This window comes from Takifugu flavidus, chromosome 5 (assembly GCF_003711565.1).
Source record: "Takifugu flavidus isolate HTHZ2018 chromosome 5, ASM371156v2, whole genome shotgun sequence".
In the NCBI taxonomy this organism is placed as follows: Eukaryota; Metazoa; Chordata; class Actinopteri; order Tetraodontiformes; family Tetraodontidae; genus Takifugu; species Takifugu flavidus.
In genome coordinates this window covers 12745336-12770681 of record NC_079524.1, presented here as the reverse complement: position 1 = coordinate 12770681, position 25346 = coordinate 12745336, and the positions used below count along the sequence as shown (strand labels likewise).

The window sequence follows — 25346 nt, the reverse complement described above, 5'->3', positions numbered from 1 at the left end:
AGAGCCATCAGAGGTCAAAGGTCAGCCAAACCTGGGTCAACAGAGTTCTATCTGGACCAGACTAGAGATAATCAGTTTTGTTAAAGCTAAATATTAGCTAACTCTTAGCATCACCCTAAAGAAGAGTCCTTCTATTAGCCTGCAGGCACGCACAGGTCCTCGCAAAACTGAATAAGATTCAATGAGATAAAACTGATGCTAACAAATATTAGTCTTTGTTCAAGCCTTCACATTTCTGACTTCTCCAAGCTACTTCTCAAATAGAGCAAAAAAGATTTTATTCCACACAGGCCGCAGTCACAACCACGACATCATCCAGGCTCCACCCACCTCCAACATTACAGACATTACAGGATGTTGAGCTAAAGTGAGCTAAAGTGATTAGCAATGACGCTGGAGCAACAGAGGCTAATTTAAACAATCATCAGGATGATGACCACCTGTCCCTTTATAACATCAGACCATCAAAACTTTCGAACATCATACCCTTTAGACCCCCCGACCCTTTAGAACCTCAGATTGTCAGACCCTTCAGAACATCATACCCTTTAGAACTTTAGACCATCAGTCTCTTTAGGACATCAGATCCGTAGAACATCACACCATCAGTCCATCAAACCTTTTAGAGTCTAAAGGGTCTAAAGATCGGACCCTCAGACCCTTTTGAACCTCAGACTATCGGACCATCAGACTCGTTAAAACATGAGATCATCAGACGATCATACTGTCAGAACCTTTAGAACATCAGTGATGACTGTTGGGATGGAAGGTTCTCTCTGTTCTGAGGTCCAGGATCAGTTAAAGTAAAAAACAGTGAGGTTGGATCAGGGAACAGATCTTCAGGGAGGAACAAGGAGCAGGCGACCCTCCGTTAGCTCTGACATTAGCAAACATGCTAACAAATTGAATGGTCAGATTTAATCACTTCTGCTTCATGACTGGTCGAACATCAAACTAGAATGGAGAAACTGGGAACAGTGGGACCCGCCCATCCAGGAAGCCACATCACGCTCCATCACACTGATGCAGAACCTCTGCATGTTTCCACTAATTGTGGCTCAGCAGTCGTTCACACCTCCCGCCCCACCCACATCCCTGGAAGGTCCAGTTTTGCAACAGAACAGACCCAAACCCATCCTGAAGAACCTGACGAGCCTGGAGAGATTAAAAAGACACAAGTTGGTCCAATTCAGGAAAATGGGTTCTGCTTGGGTCCACATTCCGAAGGGTTCTCCAGTAGCAAAGCAGAAATCTGTGTGTGTGAATGTGTGTGTGTGTGTGTGTGTGTGTGGGACAGACATTAAAGTGGTCCGTGGCTACGACGATGCCAACACCTGGCTGCGCTGCTCGTGTCTCACTCTGACGGAGTTCTAATGCTGAAATTGTGTGAGCATGCAGCAGATCTCCTCACATCAGACCACCACACACGTCCACCTCCACAACAGCCCCCAAACATCTGGAGCTCGGACCATCTTGAGGGGCTGGAGACCCCCCAAGGCAGTCCTGAAGCTCTGATTTTGTTCTGTAACCGCTGCAGCCGCACCAGAACGGAACCATCAGCAGAGACCGGGAGAACCTCTGCATCAACATCTACAACTGAGGAATCCTCAGATTTACAAACCCTTTCAAAGATCATTGCGACCTAAAATCAGTCCACAATCAACCTTCAAGCGCGCGCACAGGAATGCTGTGGTTGCGTGTGAAAAACGAAAGAAATTTCATCAGAATTCCACACAAACGTGATCTGCTTCAGTTTGATGTTCCACTTCAGGACAGCGGGAACATTCCGGGCGAATTCAGGGAACTCCGGCAGGAAGCCTGTTGCACAGGCGTGCCAGTGCGGACACGCGTGTCAGCCGCTGACGGTTCAATAGAAGACGCTTTGATTAACGTCCGTGTCCGGGAGCGCGGACATTCTGAAGCAAGTTCAGGAGCGCTCAAAGTCCAGAGCTGCCGCCGAACCCCCGCAAACCCAGCGGGAACTGCGGAGAGCCCCGCACGCCGCCGGGCGGCTCTTACCTTTGGAGCTGACGCTGACGGCGCAGCGGAGCAGCAGCAACAGGACCCCCGCCAGCCTCAGGACCCCTCTCTGTGTCAGCGCGGACATCCTGACGCCGCTCCGGGTCGGTGGTGCCTCCTGTCTCCCCGGAGCCGGACGGACAGGAGCGGGCGGGCGGGGGGCGCAGTTCGCGGCTCAGGCAGCAGCAGACGAGAGCGGCTCGATGGCTGGACTGCTGCTGAGAGAGGAAGGAGCATCTTCACTGCACTCCAGCCGTGCGTGTGTGCGCAGGAGGGGGGACGCGTGCTCCCACTTTACCCTTCTCTCCAGCCATCATCATCACCATTATCATCATCATCATCACCATCCCGGAGACTCCGCTGAGCCAATGGCGGAGTGGAGGAGGCGGGGTGGAGGTGGGGGTGTAGTGGAGGAGGTGGCCCGGTCGAGTCCTGATCCCATAGCGAGTCCTAGGCCCGCGGAGGACCCCAGTAGGGGTTCAATTCAGTCACAGATCCGGTTTCTCCTCACACATCAAAGCCAGTGTCTCGTGATGGTGCTGATTGATCTTTGATCTTCATTAATTATCCTCATCGACAAGAGATGATCCTAGAAAATCAATTGAGAGTTAATCTGTGCTGGTAATCTCAGAGTATATTTGTTGTTCTCATTACAGGTGAAGACAGATCCAGGATCAGAACCACGATCCGAGGCTCCGTCTGAGGAACCAGATTAAAGGATCAGGAGAGATTTCTATCAGTTTTGTCCTTAAAAATGAAGCATAAATGAATCCCAGCATCAACAAGAAGAACAATTTAGCATCACTGCGAAGGAGAAGAAGAAGAGGAGGAAGAGGAAAAGCACCTCCAGACCAGCAGGGGGCACTGTTCTTTCAACATTTTAGTAAAACAGAACCACGATGACCTGATAAAATCTGATCTGAAGAAAATACTGTGTAACTAATAAAGATGTCAATGTTTTCAGGTGAGATCCTCATCTTCAGTGTCAGTTCCATGAGAACTGAGCCGGAACACAGACAGAACCGCAGCTCTTCAGGGGCGTGTTTGAGGGAAGTTCTTGCTGTTTGTTGAGCTGCTGATCCTGGACAAACATGAACGTCCGCTGCAGCTAGAGGAGAAAAGATTTCAGTCAAGGTTCTGTTGTGGAAGGACCAGAACACACTGATCTTTAAAGACCCATTACTGAAGTGCACGTGTCGCGCTCAGGAACATCAGCACACATGCTGGATCCTTCACAAACAAAACTAAATAAAAAAATCACATAAAGAGCAAAAATATCAGGACCAATCAGATCTGAGGACGTAAAGATGTTCTGGATTGGACCCAGTTGCGCACATCTGGGTCTGTTGTGACAGAACAACAGTGGAGGTGAAGGTGCAGCGAGGACGACACTCCAGTGAATTCAGCTTTTGTTGGGTCTGATTTGAGTGGCTGCAGCCAAACAAGCAGAACAAAGTGGCTTTTGTCTCCATGGAGCAGAAGGACGAGAGAACAACGGAACCAGGCCGGAATAGCGGCGACGTCAATGATGTGGCCGTCAGCTGACGAGCCTCTCAGAGAAGTTAATTGATGTGACTGTTTTTCAAATGTTTGTTTTTATGACTTTTAACATGTTTTCAGGGTTCTGGTCACATGTTCTGGTCACATGTTCTGGTCACAGGTTCTTTGACCTGCTCTCACTTCCAGCTAATACGATGCTATATTATTAGATGCCTGTAAGAGCGAATCACTGCGGCTACGTGTACGTCTAGCAAGCATTAGCTAAAACACACAATGAAAAACAAATTATTATTTAAATGTCTTGTTTTTTTATTGCTGTAGCTTTAAAGGCTCAAATTCAGCAGCTCTGAATTACTTTTGTGCCGTTTCTATTTTACGCTTCATCGTCCTTGAAACCGTCTTCGAGGACACAGCGTGGTCACAGCTGAAAAATGGAATTGGTAGATTGTGTGGACACTTGTGAGCTTGTTTACGCTGAAAACGACTGAAATTCTTTTGAACACAGCACAAATAACCGATTTGTGTGGAAATATTATATTTATATAATCCTGCAAACGCACCAGTGAACGAACATCAGAACCACCTTGAAACAGATGTAGACCGTGGCCCTTTAAGCCCCCGCCCACACACAAATGGTCATTAAAATCATCTCTAACAAAAAGGAAATAAACTTTTCCAACATTTTACCGGTTTACTTTACAGTAGATGCATCCTTTAAATCGTGTTTGGATAAAAAATGAATCAAGCTAATGTCGTGCTAACAGCAGCAGCCAACGTGTGCTGGTTTCACTGGAAACAAACCGGTTTGCCGAAGAGGTTTTCCTGTCAAGAGTCAGGTGGTTAAAATCCCGGCCCGAGTTCAACTCCATGGTGATGGTTTCAGATCCCCACATGGTTTCTGTCGCCGTGGTTACAGCCCGGCCTGTGGACTAATCCCAATCACTGCCCACAGCTCTGAATTTGGCAGATTTTTAAAGTTGGAGATGGATGTTGGAATACCGTAACCATGGCAACAAGCGAGAACACTTACTTTTATTATTTCAACTGTTTTGAAATATCGCTTCAATAAAATCAATGTCAAAAAACAAACATCACGAATTTTTCCACAGCTGTGTTTTGTTTGACGTTGACGATGAAGCTGAAAACCTTCATCGTCCACAGAGACGCTGACCACGAGGCTGCGATAAAATCTGATTATTGACGAGACGTCAGCTTTCATCTGATAAATAAAAATCCTCTAGATAATCTGAAACTGATGAAACATCAAACAGGCGTGAGGCAGACGCCAACGCACACACGCGCTCACAACCACACACACACGCGCGCGGAGGTTCGGTGACACCATCAGGGATTAAACAGAGGAAGAGTTGGATTTCTGACCGACTGTGGTGAAATGCTTGGTGAGTCTGGTGCTCTGAATTAGCGTGTCCGTGTTCAGATGTGGCGTTCCTCAGGGTTAGCTCCTCATCTGCTGTAGGACTGGTTTATTCATTTTGATGTTCCTGATAAAGTTTTTCATCTTAATCCTGGTTCTGACAGCTGGCGGACATTAGAATCTTCTCCTGACTCATCGGTACATTAACAGTCGAGGAACCTTTGGTGGATCCAGTGTTGGACGTCTGCTGATGTTTAAACCCTCAGATGTTCTCAGATAACATTTCAGGGACTTTGTTCACAACGGCACCCCCTAGTGGCTGATCCTGAGCTCGGGAAAGGCTGAAGACGGCCTTTTTACCCATCACAGCTCAGATGTTAGCGGCTGGAATACAAACAACAAAACATTCTAAAAAGCTGAAGGAACCACGGACCTTCTCCTGAATGCTCCTTCTCATGCTCTTATTACTGCACTGTCATTCACCAAATCTGTAGTTTTCTAAGTTAACAGCCTTCACAAACTCATACTTACTAAACCTCTAGTCTGCACCAATGTGCATTGAGTGAGCTAGCTTTAGAGGCGCGTGCACACCCTCGGCACGTCTGTGAAGCTTAATTTCTCTGGGCGAACACGTGGAAAATCCATAAACAAACTGGGAGAGTGTTTGATAGCTTCGGCGCCTGAAGGCTCCGTCTGCGTGAAGATTACTGTAGGTAGCCCCAGGAGATCCTCTCGCAGATGAGACGACTCCTGCGCGCATGCAGTTGTGACACGTTCTACGCCTGTGGATTTTCAATGAGGCACCGACCGAGCCGACGGGGAAACGTGTCACCTCACATGCGCCTGCTTCCTTTGAATTCACACTGTCACTTTTGGCCTAACAGCTGAACCGCGATTGTTTGAATGTCACGACCTTCGTTAGCATAAATGATGAGCGGCACATCCAGCAGGCATCAACAATCATGTTCTCCAGCATCTTTCTATCATGAGAGAACATCCTGAATGTGACGCGACCTCCTCAGCCTTCCCTTCCCTCAGATTAGCCCGAAGCCACTCTGTGCTCAACAATGCCCCCGTCAGTCCTGGAGGTCCTGCCGTAGCTCTGAACTTTGGGAAAACGTGCCGAAAAACAGTCACGTGAACATGGTGAACAGAGAACAGCCATCCAGAGGACGGGTTGGCACCAGTGGAGCCTTTCTGCCCTTCTGCTCCTTCTTTAGCTCCTGGTTTCAGGAATGATCAGAGATGTTCTGGGAGGCTCGAGCTCCTGTTTGATCCTCCTCAGGTGTCTTTTTCAACAAATGAGATCAAATCTAGAACCACACCGGGAGGAGGTTCAGGAACCAGTTACAGAGGCTGAAAACAGCTGATGGAATTAAATGAAACTTCTGAAAACGGACATTAAAACAGAGCAGCTCAGTTAGCAGATAGTGAACTTTTAATTAGACTTTGAGAGAAGCTGATGGAATCAGAGAGGTGCTGCAGCTGAGGAGGCGACAGAAATGGAGACGCTGGAGCAGTTAATGAGCTTCACGTGCAGTTTGGAGCTGGCGATGAAACACTTCTGATGATTTAAAGCTGAAGTTACGCTGATCCGCCAGCTAATAACCATAATGGATGGAGATGAGAAGCAGAAAAAGAGCAGCGGTGGGGAGGCAGCCGAGCGCTTGTCTCCCGGGGAGCTGCAGACATTAAGGAACGGCGCTGTGGGTTTATCTCTCGCCACAGATCAATGGAACGTGTGACAGCGCAAACTGTTTGACAAACTGTGGCCAGAATCAAAGTTTAAACCGTCTGAGGCTTCCGTTCACTCCTGCCTGCTCTTTATTGCTCTCTTCACGTGACCTTCAGGAAGAGTCCCGTTCACCGTGAGGTCAAGGTTCTACAGGCAGGGTTCTAGGAGGCGAAAGCGTGAGAGACCTAAAACAGGATATTTTGGAAGTTTGAAATGTGGACGGATGTTTATTTGCCTCCCACCGGAGGCATCATCATTACCATTAGCACTAGAATTAGCATGAAAAAGAGAGAGCAAAGATCACCCTTGTTCTTCTCTGATTTGTACCAAAGAAAAGACGTCAGCAATATCAGACACAGAAAACAGAAAATAAAGGAAAAAGTAATGAATTGTTCAACCGATAGCTTGTGGGCTAGTGCATAGCATTACATTCCTGTGGTGCGTGAAGAAACAAGAAACAAAAATCAGATTAACCACATGGGGAAATATTCGATTCAGCGGCAGCATCACTATAGCAAGAACAATTTATAAGTTAATGTGTAATATGCAAAACTAGAAACTTAACTGGGGTCATTTTGACAACCAGACATTTCAATTATGGATCATCTGGAAGGCTCTTCTGCTCATCACCCTTTTTGCTGCTGCGGGACATGTGACGCACTCACCTTAGCTTGTTTCTGCTGGAAGTAGCTCTTTAAAAGCCTCTTCACACCGAGAGAAGCTCTCCAGCCCGGCCGGTTGTCAAGCAACATGCTGACGGTGTATGCTAGCAGACGACGTCACCGAAAAACTGACAAACACATTAGCTGTGAGTTGAATTTAGCTTTGGCAATTCAGAACAAACCATGTTCACAGAACCTTAAATATTTATTCGTTATAACGCACACTTCCTCTGGATTTTCTGTCCTTCTGCTGGCATCTGTGTTTCACCTGTACGTGAGCTCTGACAGATTCTCAAGGATAAAACAAAGACAAGGCCAAATCTGTTAAAACACATTTGGGAATCAGGAGCTTGCTAGCTGGTTAGCATCGGAACAGGCATCACTGTTGAGTCTTCCCTTTCTGATTAAAACGTTTTCTTTTTAAACCTTTTAGGCTAAAATTGCTGTTTTGATCTGCTTATCTGGGTATGCATGTCTTTGATTCGAGTCTTGTTTTATCCGCTCCAGCTTTTACGGGCGCCCTCGGGCTGGATGATCCGGTCGCTCGAATCAATCTGATCTCATTTTCTGTCCGAGTTTCTGCAGTTTCTCTGCCTGTTTCGTCTTCTCCTCTTTCACTCTCGTCTAGTGGAGTGGGAAAGGTGGGCGGAGCCTCAGAGCATGCCAAACCCCTTTGAAGCTCCAGAGGTAAACAGCCAGGCAGGCTAATACAATAAATCTGAAGAAAACCTTTAAAAAACATAAAAACACGGTGTCACCTGGGTGTCCTGAAGCCACGACTTTAAAACCTGAGTCTTCTGGGAAGCCCCGCCCCCTTCTTAAAATGAGAACATGGGATAAAAGCTGAAAAGATGGACCATCATTCTTACACTTCTGTTTGTGCTTTAAGACCGTAGAAGCGGAATCAGAGCTGCCCGTCCGTCCCAGAGACGACTCTCTTTGATCTCTCTTTGATCCTGATCAGTCCAATGTCTTGTTTTGGTCTTTACTCTGAACTGCTGAGCAGCCACGGCGGCGTTGGAGGGGATTAGCTGTATTTATGCTCCCAGATGTTTGTCTGGAAGTGAGTAATCACCAGTGAGCTCTCCAAGATGCCAATACTGAGGGAGGTACGTCCGTGACGGGGAGGATTTTAGCGCAAGAAAGGGAAAACAAAAAAGCAGCATGCCTTTGATGGGATTAGAGTCAAGAGACAAACAGCAGGAAGGAAAGCAGTCGGGGCTTATCGGTCCTGTTTTCCTGAGACCGCAGCATTCACTTTGTACACCTGGTAATTTGTTGGTATAAAAACCACATCTTTGGTGAGTAATTATAGCCCTTCCATCACTTTTCCACCACTGCTTCACATCGCTAGCTTAAAAGCTCCTCTGGGGTTTGTTGTCAGAACGTATTTAAGTTCCTTAAGCCCAGTTTCACAAATTATTGTTGCAAAACAGCTAGTGGGTAAAACACTTACAGCTACATGAGAGGAAACGCAACTAAAGGCCATCGGCGCAGGTGCAGCTCACGCGTTGGCTCCTCCCACTGCAGCGACCGCCACCCCTATCCCCCTTTATCAATCAGATGAGATGAAGGTGGCACCAGTCTCTGTTCCAGACTTGGACTGTTGGATATGAGTTGACCCCAAATCAGAACAGCCGAATGAGCAGAGACAGGATCACCGGTGTAGCTGACAGGCCGCTAACGCTAACTCAACCATCTGCATACTTCATCATCATCATCATCATCATCATTCTCATCACTCTCATCACTCTCATCATCATCATTATCATCGATGGGAGGGCCGTTGGCAGCCCCGTCTCCATTTTAGCGCTCTGCAGTCGCCGTCAGAAAGGCGAGAAGAGTCGGCCGCCTTAATTGAAGCTGGCGGCAGCAGCATTTCCTGCGCGGGGAGATGATCCAGCAGAGGCGGACAGAGTTTCCACCCCCCCACCCTCTGAGTTGGGGGCTCCGAAAGTTAATCTGACAGGATGTGAACAAACTCCTGGGCAGGTGCAGAAAACCACAGGTCGGTCGTTATCGGGAGGCTCATTTCCTGCTTCCTGTGTGAAGAAGCTGGTCAGCTGATACTTGACTTACGGGGACCTGCTGGGTCCAATCACACGAGCGGAGCAGTGGCGCCGCCACGGAGAGGAAAACCAAATCTACCGGCTGCAGTGCAAGAAGGTGGTGACAGGTCAGGATTATTGCAGAAGGAAAATCTAGTTACTTCCTGTATCAGCAGCAGTTCAATCTCTGACCTTTTAGGGTCCGCCGGGGGTGGGGGACGGTTGGGGGGGAAGGGGGGGGGGGTTGTAATAGAGAGCTGCCCTGATGATAGATGAGAGCTGCAGCGTTGCTGTTCACGCCGTCGCCACAGGTGCAGCGGCGAGTCCCTGATCCAATCTTCAATAAACACGTGATCAGATGTGATCAGAAGTGACGGGAGGGATTCGATCACAGAGATTAACATTTAATCTGACCTCACAGGAAATTTACAGAAGAAACAGCACGCGAACAGGAAGTCCACTACCCCTGGTTTCTGGATGGTCCTCAGCTGGTGAAGCTCTCGGATCTCCGCGGGGTCCCGACTGATCCCTGCTGGGCTGACAAAGATCCCAGTTTCAGCTCTTGAGGCCCTGCTGACGTCTTCAAAGTTAACAAAGGAGTCGTTGCTGTTGTTCAAACAGGGTAAAAAAGCTCAGTCAGGCCTCAGATCTGCCAGGAGGGCCCTCCGATGAGTCCGCAGCAGATAAGTCAGCTAATTAAGCAGCTCTGTCCACCATGAGCTCGGTGGAGGTGAAGGAGGTCAAGGTCAAAGCTCTCAACAGGAGCTCTGCACCAGCATAATCTCTGTAATCCCATTCGGGCCTGGAAACAGGTAGAGACCGGGGCTGGTGTGGTGGTTCTCGACACCAACCGACCTCCAGATCAGCCTCATGCAAGCAGCTCGCATGGTTTTATGAGATCATAAGAAGCAAGAGCTCAAAGATGTCTCTTTCATGATGATCCTCATCGGACGTAATCCCTGGAGAATCAGACCCTGTCATGAATCCAGACCTCTGAACGGTTCTAGTACAGTTCCAGTTCCAGACTGGATGTTCTGTGTTCAGATCATCATCAAACAGGCAAAAGATGCTGATAAAATTTGGACCTGCAGCCTTAATGGTCACGTGCCTCTATTACCATCTCCAGTATCAAGATGGAACCATTAGTGTACAGATGGTCGGATGTAATTGGTGGCACAGGTTTTACTCCCTGGGATTCAAAATGTGATCACCAACCCTACCTGGGGTGGAACCATCACACACATGGAACCTGAACTGTTCCCACAGACGTGCTCACAGAACTGGATGGAATGTGGAGGAACTGAGAGGCTGGTTAATGTGGCGGTGACGGCAGAACCAAACCTGCAGGTGTTATGGATCAAATGAAGGCTTCAAATTAGATTAGATGATCATCTGAGGTGGTGCTCAGAGTCCTTCAAGGGGAACTTAAACGCACCCTCAGAGTCCTGCAGGAGGAACTTAAACGCACCCTCAGAGTCCTGCAGGAGGAACATAAACGCACCCTCATAGTCCTGCAGGAGGAACTTAAACGCACCCTCAGAGTCCTGCAGAACCTAAACGCACCATGAGTCAAAATGCGTAGGGTCACCTTGGGGTTAGCTTGACTCTGCGTCTCACCTACACCTTGGGTCATTCACGGCTGTGCTAAATCACTGTGCTAAATCACCATAGTAACTGATGCTGAGTTGTTTCTGCATGTTCATCTGGGGTTTACGATCAGCTGAACACAAGCACTTCGTAGAGTTTGCATTTTTAATGGCTCTGTGTGTTTTAGCGTGCGGTTACTCCAGATCCTTGTAGCAACTGTGCTAACCACGTAGTTTCATGTTTTCCTCATGTTTTCTATCACCACCCTTAAACAGCTTCTGTGACACTCGTTGAGATGAGCAGGACCTGGAGCCAAGCTGTAAATCTGAGGCTCTAGAACACTCAGCAGAATGTTCTGATGATCCAGCAAAAACAAGGGAGGGATTTGAGGAGGCGATGATGTCTGAAGAAGAGGAGGAAGACTCGTGTGTGGTGATCCTGCTGATGGAGTCACAGTGTTTTTCAGACATCAACGGTGCCAACGTTCGCTCGTTATCGCCACGACTCGTTTGATGTACCTCCTCCACGCAGCCTGTCTGTGCTCCGCCGCCATCCACAACCCCAACTTTGAACATACTTCAGCAGCGCTCCGAGCCGGCGCTCCCCAGAGCTCATTTTATTAACTTGACAAATCATCTGCCGCTCCACCGCTTCATCACCCTTCATAATCTCTCCCAGCGTGGGAGATGAGGCCGATGCTTTGACGCGAGGCGCAGCGTAGCACAACTGTAATCGAGTAAATGACTCGTAACTCGCTGATCAACAGCGATGTCCCTCAGGAGGAGTGTTCAGAGCTGGTCCATCACACGGCGCCTTTAGCTACTGTAAACACGAGACACCTCATTTACACCTGCCTCAGGTTTGCTTCAGAAGGTCCAGCAGATCTGGTTTCACATCCATTATAGTTACGTTCCACACGTGATCAAGCAGCTCCTGGAAGGAGAACCTGCAGACATCAGCAACGTTCTATTCTGAAGACTTAAACCACCACATAGCAACGACGTAGCTGAGGTCAGGAGGGAGGAGCGATGATTGAAGACAGCGAGCCGATGGTGGTCACGGGGGTGGGTCCTCCAGGGTGGCTGTCAAAGAAGAAGCTGCATTTCCTGCACAACCTCTACCGTCCACCTTTCTCTTATTTTATCTCCTCTGCAGGATTTAATTGGAGTCATTTCTGCTTCCAGAGCCAGAAGAACCCCCACCCCCAGTTCAGGAGGGTAATTTTCAGCAGAAAGGACGAGGAGAACAGTCGGAGGTAATCATGGGCTCCATTTGTCTGTTTTCCTGGTGCAGAAAGGCCTGATATCGTACGAGCACCACGCCAGCACTTTCCCACATGCTGAATATGTATGAATACAAACACAAACCCTCAGTGGCAGCGCGGATGATGTGTTGGAGACGAAGGGAAATATTTCTCCCTGTGCTAATCATCACCACGGTGTGGAGCAATGGGAGAGGGCGGAGCCTAGTTCCACCTCAATTCCCCCTCCTCATAAACATGAGGCTGTTTATGAGGAGGGGGCTAAAAGTCCTGTTGCTGCTCGTGGCCACCGCGAGGACTGCGCCCCAAGGACGGAGGTTTGATTCCTGGCTTTGTTTAAGAACGCATGTTTTGGGAAGCTAATGATCCTGTGGCACCAAAAGCCTCATTTCCAGAGGCAGATCTGTTCTCTTTTATTGTGCAGAGATCAATAAAAGGTGTTGGCTCCAGTGGAGGAACTGGGAACAAGACAGAAAACCACACAAATATTAAGAACGAGCAGCGTTTATGTCATGAATATAGAGCAGGCCTTGAGGCTGGCGCGTTTAATAATGGAGAAAAGTCTGCAGGACCTTGGAGTCCACGTGGAGCGCTACCACCCCCCCACAGTATTGACCCACCGCCACTGCGAGGACGGAGACCAGACAATCGTCTTCAAGCGTGGCTCTACGTCCATCACGATTTGTGAAAGAAGACTTTATTCTCCCCTTTATGACGGCGGCGTTATCGCTTCGGAATGACTCACGATACCCTGGGACGCTTTTCAGCAGCTCGGAGGAAATATTAGTTTTTTACATGGTGATGATACACATGACGCCGCCTCATGAATAATTCAGAGGAGCAAAACCCACTTTTGTCCCGTCTGTTTTTAATTCAATCCAGCCAGCAGAGCTACATTTGCGTCTTTATCGCGTCTCCTAAAAAACCAATAAAGTTTACTGATTTCTGGAAAAAAACACATTTTTCTCTCTCGTTTGCATAATCCGTTTGACGCTTTCTGCCTTTTTTCTTCTTCCCAGCACCTGAATTGCAGATGAACCCAGAAGACATCCGGTCCCACTGCGCACGTATTAAATCAAATCGCTGTTAACCGAATCTTGCTTGCTTGTGTAGCGCTCGTACCGGCGGCGGCGGTGGCGCTGATGGGCGCTGCCTCCCCTGAGATCTGGTGCTGATGGTATGCTAATGCTCCCCTTCTCGTGTCTGTCAGCGGCTGCGCGAGTCCACCTTTGCACAGAAGCTAATCCGAGTTTTATTGGCCTGCCAGGAGGAATTTATACATGACTATTAGATTAGCGAGGCTGGCAGCTGAACGCCGCGTAGAACTGATGTACTCTGTCACAGACCGGAGCTTAATGAGCTCCACAGGAAAAGCAGCCGCGGCTCAACTGAAGTCCTGCAGTTAAAATACCAGCGTCAGCAGCCCGACTCGGGCCCAGTTTGACGATGCGGGTCAACCTCAAAGGTCTGGAGAATATTCTCAGCGTCAGCGGTGAGTCGGCGTCTGCGACAAACAGGTGGCAGAAGGAGCTGAAAAAGTCCTTGCTAAAATGTAGATGAATAAAGCTTTAAAGAGCAGCCCGGACCTGTTGGAAGTGTTTACATTACTGCTGCTAGCACATTGAAGCTAAAGGCTACCCTTTTGATGATGGCAGCTGGAGCTGCTCTGTTGCCCCCTGCTGGTCACAGACCGGCTGTGGCGTGACAGAACGGAACCACAGCGGGTGGAAACAAGCGAAGAGGATCACATTTCAGAGCCGTTTTTGTGTTGGGACTCATCTGACATGAGCCCAGAGCGAGTGGACAAAAGCCCAGTCCATTTGTTCTCGTCTCTTCCTCCTGTATCTGGGAGGCTTCCATCTGTTCTCGCATTCCCCAGCACACAGGCCGGCATTAACAATGTCTCTTCCTATTTTGGTTGTACAATGGCGGGTTGGATGCCCCGCCGCCATAAATCCAACCTCTAATCCTCAAATGCGAACGTGGAGCTAATCTCGGTAGCTTCTACTAGTACCAGGATCAAGACGTATGAATCGCGTGATTAAATGTACTGGCATCATTAAAGTCTTGTCACTCGAGTTGACGTTCCTGCAGGACGCCAGATAATAATCCATCGTACTTTGGACACAAACGTACAAAACTATCCTCAGAGATGACATGGACGATGCTAGCATAGCAACCACAGAAGTTAGCATGGGCTAGAAGACCAGCCGCTCCTGTGAGGCGCTGAATGCTATTATCATAGATAGTGTGGCCAACCAAGCTGCTGTATCATGAATCACACTGCGTGCGGCTGCTTAGGTGATAAATACACGAGCAGAAGGTCCAACATACACGATAGGACTCATTGTTGCTCGGCCCGGCCTGTATTTCATAGCCGGGGCAGCCATGATGATGGATGGCCCTGCGCTCGCTAATATTTCTTCCACAATCTCAGCGCAGACAGAACATTCAGGGTGCAGCGAGCGCTCCACCGCGGAGGTAAAGATGAAGGTGGTACCGGTGGGGGGGGGCTCGGCGGCGCCGTGAAGTTGCCCCTATGATTAGCTGCAGGAGAAATTAGATTATTCATGAATCGGCAGGGCGGAATGTTGAGGTGGTTCCAGAGAAGAAGAAGATCAATCAAGTCCTCCTGGTCACATGATCAACAGCAAACTGGACCAATGAGACAGGGAGAGAGAGAGAGAGAGAGCGAGAGAGTGAGTAAGTGAGTGAGTGAGTGAGTGAGTGAGTGAGTGAGTGAGTGAGTGAGTCACAGAACAACTATGAACACCAGTGATGTCCAGGGGGACTCAGGTATGTGCTAATTTGTTAGCATCATGTTCGTTTTCTCCATTAGCTGCAGGGTAAGCCTCATATCAGGGATGGACCAGAACTTCTGGCCTCTGGAGGTGACTTAAATATGACTTTGCCATCTTCTGGTTTCCCCTGAAAACAAAGAGCGCCGTGCATCCACGTCCTGCAGAGGCCATTACCACAGGTAGCCCAGCTGGCAGAGGCAGGTGAGAAATGGCCCCAGGACCTGCCCATCCATCACAATTTGCCCCCCCCACCCCAATCCCCTGTTTTTTCATGGTGAATCCATCACCTGAGATTTGGCCTGGAGTCGAAACCGAGTTGGGTCGGGAGACGCCAGATTTGACTCATAAAAGTGACCTCAAAGACAAAGGGGGGGCAGATTTACCTCCTCCTGCGCTTTCTGCTCCACTGATGCTCTGATGTTTGATGGCGGCTGTATATCTGACTGTTGTTGGAGTGTAAACACCCCTCCTGCTGGGTAAAAGGGTGCCTTGTTCTTGTGTTAAACCTTTGCATCGATCGTCGCTCGCTCGCTCGCCGTCCTCTCAGCTCGCCTTTAAACCCGACGGAATCCTGACCTCGCCGTCTGGACACACCAAACATTACCAATCTTGTTCAAAGAGCGTTCCCCCGCAGGCGGCGCAGCAATACGACCTGCCCCGCACGCGTCAGCCGCCCGTGTCAGCCGGCTGAGCGCAAACACCTGAAAAGCCGCCGTGTTTCTGCGGTCGGCGGCTCGAGCTCCATCTGAGACAAACGGCTCCGACCTTTGAATGGCTGCGTTTATCAACCATGTGATCTGATTAAAGCACCGCGGGGGAGTTCTGACGGTGCTGGAGACTCCAATGGGCCTGAAAAGAGCTGAGGTGGAACGACATGACGTCCGTTGTTTCTAAAGGTACAAAAAGGATCCGATTAATCCAGAGAAGATCCCTGATAAATGGCGTGAACACGTATTTTGCCTATTTAGTGCTGTTGGTGATATAAGCAAACATAGAAAAGAAGTTTTAATTTTAGTAGGACACCTCCTGAATGCGAGAAACATCACCCAGTCGTTGTCAGTGGGCGGTCCTTCACTCTCATCTCCTCAGGAGCAGGTGAGCGACACTTGTCACCATGGTGATGGCTGTTACGAGATAAAACTCAGACTAAAACAAAGCGTCTCCATCCTGCTTCTGATAGTCCATTTAGCGATGAATGTTGTCCTACAGAAATAATGGAGGGGGAGGAGCTAGAGCAGGTGGAGGTGTCAAACGAACAGAATAAGAGGGGGCCGAGGACACACCCCTGACAGAAATGGGAGATCCAGCTGAAACTGGCAGCAGCTCTAATTACATCAACGATACGCGAGCGGTAAGCGGTACGTGCGGTGGGTCAACAGGCTGGTAGACCTTTCAGTCAGTGGTCAATCAGATTTGCTGGATGTCTGGTTTTGTTCACAAGCCACAGCTTTTCCTGTGAAAGCAAAATCGATGTGGAGCTGATTACAACCATTCAAAACGTCCCAGCATGCAACAGTGCTGATCTGAAGGGCTGCAGGAGTGAACGGCGAAGGTCTGCACGTGTGGATGGGATTGACGACCGGCTGAAGGCAAACGTATTGATTTTCCTTTCTGTTTATTTTCCATTACAGGGTTCTAATTAACCCTTGGATCAGATTCATCAACAGATCAGAACATCTGCTGGCTGCCAAAACTCGTCAGCGCCGCCGCAAACATCTAATCTCAGCCTCTCTGATGCGTTCAGCCTCAGGGTGAAGAGCAATGTGGCAAAAAATGAAGTCCGATTCCAACCTCCAGCCCCAGAACTGAAGAAATGCCCTTTTCTCCACCTGCCGTGACATTTTCACACCTCAAAGGCCGTAAGTGAGATTTTTTTCTCCTCCAAATGACTCTGCAGGGAGCCGTTTATTACAGAAAACCTCTTAAAACAACCAGCGGCAGCAGCGCGGTGGCGGCAGGCGAGTGCACAGAACGAGGCGCCGGCAGGTGATTTGAGGTGATGGATCACGTTGGCCAACATTCAGCTGCAGCCTGTTTTAAAGAAAGGAGGGAACAAACAACCCCCGCGAGCCGTAAAGGCCCGCAAACGTGCTCAGGAAGTGACTGCAATGGCGTCAAACAGTGATTTTCCTGCTCAGGATGACAACAGTACTTCCTGATAGTGGTCAAGTCGATATCATGTGACCTGACGAATGGAAACAAGCCAAAACCCAGGGGGATTTTCCCCTGGGAGAATGAGCCTCAAGATTTTGTTCTATTAATTCATGTGTACCCCACTAGGGGGCGTATGAGGTGTTTCCGAACCCCAACCTGCTAACGTCGCAGCGGGTTTTTGTCTGACTCCTCCACTCGGAGCTAGCAAGAGTGGAAATGCGTGACGAAATCTGAGCTTTTTTTATTTTGACCTGCAGGTTTACGACCTTTGTGGGTAGCGTCACTTTACCGGCTGCCCTGAAAACTGTTACTTTTACTTCTAAGGTCAAAGGTCGTGAAATCCTCCTCCTGAACAAGACGTCACCTCTCAGATCTCTGCGGTCTCACAGTTTGCGTCTGAAAACAAAAGCCACGTGTTTCCGAACCACCGGTGGAGCAGCCGCGTACAGCGACTGGCTTAATTGGCCGCCGGGGCTGAATCATCATTAATTAGCGGCTGACGTCTCCATCGTCTGCAGCCCACTGAGCCGAACGGCGTTCCCTCAGAAGCACGGAGACCCGAGGAAGAATTCATTTACACGTCTGAGCTGATTCAGCCAAAAACGACCTCAGAGAGGGGGAAGAACCATCCAACAGATCCTGGTTCCGTTTCATGACCTTACAAACCTGAAATTTGAAATTTGATTGGCTGGAGTCACAATAGTGAAAAGCTCGCGTACGAAGGTGCTAACACGCACTAACACGAGGGTAATAATGCTTTTTGTGACTCTAATAAAGGCAACCTGGAGCTGAAGCTGCCGTTTTCTTCATCGCCTGATGGAGTTCTTAAATCCAAACTGATGCTAATGAGAAGGAAGAAGGAAGGAAGTTTCAGTTGTAAAAGCAAACTCTAAACCCGAGAAGAGCTTTAACTGGAGAGTTTCGCTGATCTGAATCAATCATCTCCGCAGGATTTTCGGAGTCACAGCTGCAGGTACGTCGCTCTGTCGTGCTCGTGCCTGCCGGTGATGAAGAGGACAGCGTGGGCGAGATGATTGGCGGGACCTCTGACCCTCGCCTCAGATTGCCTCGGCAGGAGCGCCACATTTGCAAAGGCCAGAGCGACGAGGTGCTCAGCCAACGCGCCGTCAGGAAATGATGCGTCTGCGCGCTCGTTCTTTAGGTGTTTGGCGCAGGTGGTTCATGAGCTAATGTGAAATGAACAATCAGACGGAGACGAGAGGCGATGATGTTGCATCTGAACATCTCCCTGCTGCATCTGCTGCACTTGTCAAGTGATGGAAGCTGCGTCAGCTCTCAGCTTTTTATAGCAACACAGAGGAATAAAATACCTGGGAAGACTTCTTGTTACTGCACGCGTGCGTGTGTGTGTGTGTGTGTGCGTGTGTGTTCCCTGATGTTTTGATATTAGAGACAATCTAAGTTGCAGCACGTTAAATGAAACACTCATAAACTGTTCTGTCTGTCAGAATGAAAACAGAATTATTAATATTTCAGACATATGGTGACTTTCATCTGCAGACGGTGACGAATGAAAAGATTTCCTTCTTCACGTCCTGAATGCCAGACGTTAATTTGACGTGTCTGATTATGGCCTGTCGCGGCTGGCGGCTCTCTGCAGGCTGAGCAGGTTTACTTCCTGTTCCTTCAACCTGTTTCATTGGGGTCACCATCAAAAGACGTCATCAAAGACGTTAATGGAGTAAAATCTGCTGGTTTGTGATGAGAAAAGTGATGCTAATGCTAACTCAAGCACAGGATGGACCCACACACGGACGGTGGCCTTCAGTGACAAAAGGACTGATTGGAATGATTATACTGAAGGCTAAGAGAAATTCGTAGCATTCAGGCTGATCTCTCTCTCTCTCTCACATACACACACGCACGCACGCACGCACACACACACACACACACACAGGTTTACATGTGGTTGTAAACCCGTTGCTCTGGGCAAACAGACCCTAAAAAGCTCTTCCTGTAGCCGCTCTGCTGCATGAATCCTGCTGTATTTCTGCGTCTGCCATTATGATCAATGATTGTTCTGTGATGAGGCAGAAATCGTTGCTGCAGCGCTTTTGTTTGGATTCTTAATAATGCATCAACAGAATCTCGGCTGCACGCGGCAGCAGCAGCGCTCCGCTGGAGCCTCCAAACTGGGTTGTCAGGGCCAATTTCCTGCAACAAAATCATCAGCGGTTGGAGCAGAGCACTCTTTCTTGGTGAAGATGGAAGAAAGCAGCACAAAGTGCGAGACGCGTGTTCAAGGTCTGGAGGGAAGCTGCTGGAATTAAAGGAAATCTCTTCTTTCTCGCCTGCTCGGCCTTCAAATGTGTGTGAGACATAATGTGTCATCTTTTATGCAGCTCTACAATTGGAGCTACATATCTGACGTGTCCAAACATCTCATCTGAACATGTCCACCTCCTCTTCTGGGGCCATCCAGCTTCAGCGTCATCTTCATTCCTCGTCTTCATTCCTCGGTGAAAAAAAGGAAAAGTGGAATCTGGACCCAAATGAGCCCAGTGGAGCATAACCTCCCTCGGTCTCTCTCTCCTCTGTCTCTCCCCATCTAAGGTTCTACACCAGCTGAGACCCAGTACATTGTAATTTTGCACGTTTGTTAATGTGATTCCGTGGCGGCTTCGCAGAGAAATAAGTTGCAGCTCCACATAATCAGATTTGCGAGCACTGATCAGCCCAATGAGGCTTGATTCATGGTTCTGGGCCGAGTTCATCACTCTGCTGTTAACGTAGGCTGAGATAGTGAAGCAGCCTGACGCTCCGGCTGACGCTCCGCTCCACGAATCCAAATGAGGATATTGACTCTGGGCCTTTCTAACAGTCTCCATTAAGTCAGAGCAGGATGTTGAAGCGAGCTGATGAAGCTGAGATGATTCAGCACCATTACTGTCCAATCAGAGCTGAGCTCTGATCACATGATTGTCTGAATTCAGGGTCAATCCTTTAAACGCAGTTCTCCAAATGAGCTCGTTCTTATTGGGTTGGGTTGGTCGTGTCAACAACAGTTCCGCTCTGATTTGACCCTCAAAGCTCAGCCAAGCTCCATTGATGTGTTCCAAAATGGCGTAATTTCCCAAGCAATATTCTCCCGGTGGCTTCTGCAGGAAGCCCCGAGGTTCCATTGAGTTGGTTTAGCTTCCAACTGCTCAGGAACGTGTGTGAACGTTCGACCCAACATGCCTGCATCGACAGCTCCGCCCACCGCAGCGGCGCCTGACTGAAAAGCCCAGAAAGGAGGATTCCTTGTGGAGCTACAGCAGCGCCGCCACACGTAGACCCCCACTGACCCGGCCAGCGGCCCCATCAGCCAGGCGGGAGATTTCTTCCTACACTCGGGTGAACATCGACATTCAGCCCTCGGGGACGCCTCCGTGTCGCCTCCTGCAGGACGGACTGCTCACAGGCATGTGAAGGGAAAATCGGTCCAACCGAAGCTTTATCGACACATTACAAAAGCATCATGGTGAAACATCCATCATTCAGTTAAAACACAGAGGAGAACGCGCCTCTATCGCCCCCTGTCGACTGGCTGCAACACGCGCACAAGCTCCGCCTCCCAGAACACACCTCCTAAAGCCTCCCCGACGTAGGTCCCGTTAACGTACGAAGAGGCTAAAACGTCAGGAGTGTGAGTGAAAAAAGTGCGACATCAGAGCTCCTCATCATTAATTCACTTCCTCTTCCTGTTCCCAGGTGTCCTCTGCATACATCATTTCCTTTCACGGTCAAATGAGACGATCAATTTCACACCTCTGCTTGTTTTATACGTCCAATAAAAGCCTGTCAGTGTCAGGAGGGGAGCCCAATATTTAAAGGTTTAATTCATACGGCTGCCAGAAGCCGGTCCGGCGGCTGGCAGAAAGGTCAGGTATCAGCTACTCTGACCACGCCAAATGCCAACAAGACAATCTGCGACCCCCCCGAGGTGGGAAATCTAAACGTGCGTCTCACAGGATGTGTAAAAGAAGTCAGGAGAATATGAGGGGGGCTGAGAGCAGCCAGGACGGCGGCGCTGACAGGACGTAAAAGGAGGAGGTGGGTCATCCGACTGGGGCTGGACTGGGATTCTGGTTATTCTTCCTTCTCCGTCTGGACGTCAGCGTTTCGGGCTTTTTTAGAAACCAATTAAAAGAATCGGAGCTGAATAAATCATCGCAGGAATCCCATTAAAGCCACTCTGAGGACGCAGCCGTGTTTTAAAAGGCAAAAGGGTCAGAGGGGAGAGAAATTAATAGGCTTCATAGGTAGAAATAAATAGACTGTGGGAGAGGTGTCTGATGGGAAATGACTTTTAATAAAACGCGGGCGCTGTTTGTCACAGTGGGCGGGCAAAACTTACCTTCGGCCGGGTTCCATGTAAAACAAATCCAACCTTTCGCTAATGTGGCCCCCAGCACGGACCACCCAGTCACCCACCAACTCTGGCCTGACAAAGCAATTACCCAGAATTCCAGGTGAGGAGGCAGCAGCTCTCCAACACCTATTAAAACCAGGAGGTTTCCAAGTTGTTGTGCAATGTTTTAACCCGTAGAATTTTCATGCCAATCGCTGCTAATGTGAGGATTTTACTGCAGAGACGCTGAGAATCTGCAGCACTTCCTGTCATTACAGATTTCCCAGCATGCTCCGAGCTTCCAGGTCAATCGTCTCGGCTTCGGTATTTTTATCTGCCAACACTTTTTTGAACAGCAGAGGACAAACTTCAGCACCTTCACCTCCTGCAGAGCATAGCCACTCAGAAGAACCCAGGTTTCTCTAGTACTCAGTTAGCTTGACTGTTGCTAATGCTGCTCTTACCCACCTCAGACATCCCAAAGATTGACCTTCCTGCCAGATAAAACCTTTTTTTTCTTCTCCATCTGCGTTGCTGAAACCTGAATGTCAACCATCACTTCAGCTGCAGAGTCTCTGTAATTATCTGGTGGGAACATCTGAAGAAGATAATCATCTCAGTGGAGTCAAAGAACTTAATTAGAACGAATGAAGCTGGATTTCAGTTCGACTGGTGAAAATTTGGTGGATAAAATTCGAATTCTGCGTTGGATCCCTGTGGCCCCATTGTTCTGATTAAATCCCCTGCAGAACCATCAGAACTTCACCTGTTCAGCACCTCCGTGTCTCTCCTGTAGTTCCACAGATGATTCTCCGATTAGGGCCTCACACTGATGACCGTGTGTTAGCTCTTGCTGAGAGCGAGCGCTGGGAGGAGCGTGCACGATGCAGAACTCCTCGGATTCTGTGTGATTATTCCTGAGTGCTGGCAGCGCTGTTCCACAGTTCTGGTTTTCAGCCGCATCGTCCGTTCGGCAGCAGGGTTACTGAGCAACAAGGGCTTGCAGCTAAAATCCACCCCCTCCTGATCACAGCCGACCTCGGAGGAGCCTCCACTGTAGCCGGGTCTGAGTGCGAGCCGTCAGCAGCACTCACACAATCGATCGGCACTGTATGTGATTCCGGACGAGCCCTCGGAACAAAGCCGGGACCAACAGTTTCCTGATCGGAGTTACTGCGAGGACACGAGACCACAGCAACACTTTCATCATCCTGATCCTCCCCGACCTTACTGCCTGTCTCTAACACACACACACACACACACACACACACACACACACACACACACACACACACACACACACACACACACACACACACAAATAGAGGAATGTTATTAGCCTCTGAGCTGCTGCTTTAATATAACATCAGATAACTAATCAACTCCAAACGAAGCTTTCAACAACCACCAGGGATAAAAGCTCCGCCTAGAAAAACAGCAGCCACCTTTGGAAAAGTGTAACAAAGGAACTTGAAGAAATAAGGAATATTCCCATGAATATTCCTGGATTGTGTGTGTGTGTGTGTGTGTGTGTGTGTGTGTGTGTGTGTGTGTGTGTGTGTGTTGGGAAGGTAGTTACTATAGGGGGGTATTTAATGTTGTACCTACAAGGTTGCTAATTAAAATCCATACTCCTAATGAGGCTTTAGCACCCTGTTGGTTAGCATGATTACCTCCGATAAGAGCAGTAAATTGAACTCTCTTTAATTAAGTGGAAGATTTACCGTCTTTTTTCCCGAAGCGGCTACGAATCGACTATTCTGTGTGTCTAAAGCAAACAGGTCAGCCTGGCAGCTCTGGAGGTGCTGCTTCAGTCGCCTGTTTTGCATTCCGCGTAGCATCTCTGAGGAGGCGCTACGGTGATGCTAAAGGCTGCAGGAGCGGAGGCCTGAGTCTGGAACAGAGTCATAATTCTGAGAGAAAGTCATGTTGAGAATAAAACATTCCCAGATTGGAACCTGTTCTAAATGCGTTGCTTCTAAATCAGAGTTCACCTGCAGCCCTGATGGCGTTCCGTGTCAGCCGTCAGCGCTCCTGCCTGATGGAAGCTGTAAATTTAGTTCCCGCAGGAGCCAAAGCGGCTCTGACGGCTCCATCGCCACTCTCTGACAGAGCGGCTTGCCCGGGCCGTGTGGAGCCATTTATTCTGCTCGACCCGGCTTTGTGTCGCTCACAGCTGCTTTCCTGTGAAAGGGGGGGGGGGGGGGGGTCGATGCTCCCCGGCACTCCGGGTTTTACCTGCAGCACTGAGACCTTTCAGATCTTTAAAGAGGTTGAGTGTGTGCTCAGCTGTGGGATGCTCAGGTTCCCACTGAGAGTAGTCGGCCCGACTCAGAACCACTTTGGTTAAATTACTGCAAAAAGTCTAAATCATTCAGCTTAACAGAGGAAATGTGGCGTTCACAGGGTGTGGAAATTTCTGTGAAATCTCTCCTTTTTGGGAGTTTCTGGTGGTGCTGAAGGTCAGGTGGCGTCCTACCACCAGGTCTGCTGCTGCCTTCACTGACCTGCTGCAGGCTGCAGCGGCTCCTGCGTTCAGACCGACGGCCTCGTTCACCCCCGCCCGGACCTCGCCGGTTCCTGTTCTGACGTGGAGTCACGAAGGTCCCGGTACCAGTGATAAAAGTGCTTCTCCTGCCTTTTCCCAACACGTTTTGACTCCTTCCATTTCCTATTTTTCCAGAAGACTCAACGCCACAACAACATGCATGTGTGAGTGCGCCGCAACCACGAGCTCCCGTGTCTCCTGCCCATTCATCTCAAGGCAGCTCTTTATGGTTCTGGAGCAAACTGGATGTGGCAGGCGGGCCTCGCCTTCCCCCCGCCGTCGAGCTCCTGACAAGTTAACTGAAGAACAGAAACAAGCTCGAGCTGTTCCAGCCCGTCAGGCTTCGAGGCGTCGAGGAGAACAGCTGCCACTGTGAGTCCTCGGTGGCCTCGCCGACACGGCGTGCTGATCCAAACACGGCTCCAGACTTGATCAAAATCAATGGCAGTGTTCTGCATCTGTCAGCAACCTGTGCAACAACAACATACGGCGCCACGCAGAGACGAGAGGGGACGAGAGGGAGATGCTAACAAAGTCGCATTCAAGAGAGAAAATGTCGGTTAACCATGATGTTGATTTTAGAACTTTTTTAAAGATATAGATATTTGGACCTCAAAAATCCAGATCCAGGATCCGGATAGAGACATTTCTGCCTCAAAGCTGCAGATAAACAGCAGATATGGGATCTAAAAGACTTTGATATCAGGTGGAATAGAGCAAACCAATTACAGCTTCTTTTTCTGACAGTATCAGCTGCACTTGAAGGCACCGCAGGTCAGCTGGGGAACCACAAGCTTTTCCGACCTGGCCGCTCGCTGCCCGTTATACGTTTTCATCAGGAGTGGAATGCTCAGGTACATATTCCTGGATTTGCATCTACCCCCAACAGCCGGGGCCCCGCCCCCAAACTCTGCTGACGGGGGTTGCAGACACACCTAACGTCAACATTAAATTGGCGCCGCTGCCTATGGAGGAGCCATGTTTACCCACATCAATCTGTCCGATGAGTTCTTAAAAATTAGTTACAGGCAGCGAGGATCAGAGCGGCGCCCTGATTGGACGGTGGAGCTCAGCGCTCGCCATCAACCAGCTGTGATTCCCTGGTCATTATCAACCCTCCCAGGAGAGATGGTGTAATTAGACTGGTTATACTGGGATAGAGAGGGTGTAATTAGACTGGTTATACTGGGATAGAGAGGGTGTAATTGGACTGGTTATACTGGGATAGAGAGGGTGTAATTAGACTGGTTATACTGGGATAGAGAGGGTGTAATTAGACTGGTTATACTGGGATAGAGAGGG

At 49.1% G+C, this 25346-nt stretch overlaps 1 protein-coding gene and 1 long non-coding RNA gene across 2 annotated transcripts in view; one reads left to right on the top strand and one right to left on the bottom strand.

Moving 5' to 3' along the window:
- The window catches only part of unc5db (unc-5 netrin receptor Db), a 58376-nt gene extending 56223 nt beyond the window's left edge, over nt 1-2153 (bottom strand). Inside the window, 1 exon segment of the mRNA XM_057034092.1 lies at nt 2020-2153. Coding sequence (XP_056890072.1) covers nt 2020-2107 — 88 coding nt within the window. The 5' untranslated portion in view covers nt 2108-2153.
- Nucleotides 2154-2431: 278 nt separating this feature from the next.
- On the top strand, nt 2432-4632 carry LOC130526438 (uncharacterized). The gene is made up of 2 exons (XR_008950744.1): nt 2432-2555; nt 2676-4632. It is a non-coding gene; the product is annotated as an uncharacterized LOC130526438 (long non-coding RNA).
- Nucleotides 4633-25346: the final 20714 nt, after the last annotated feature.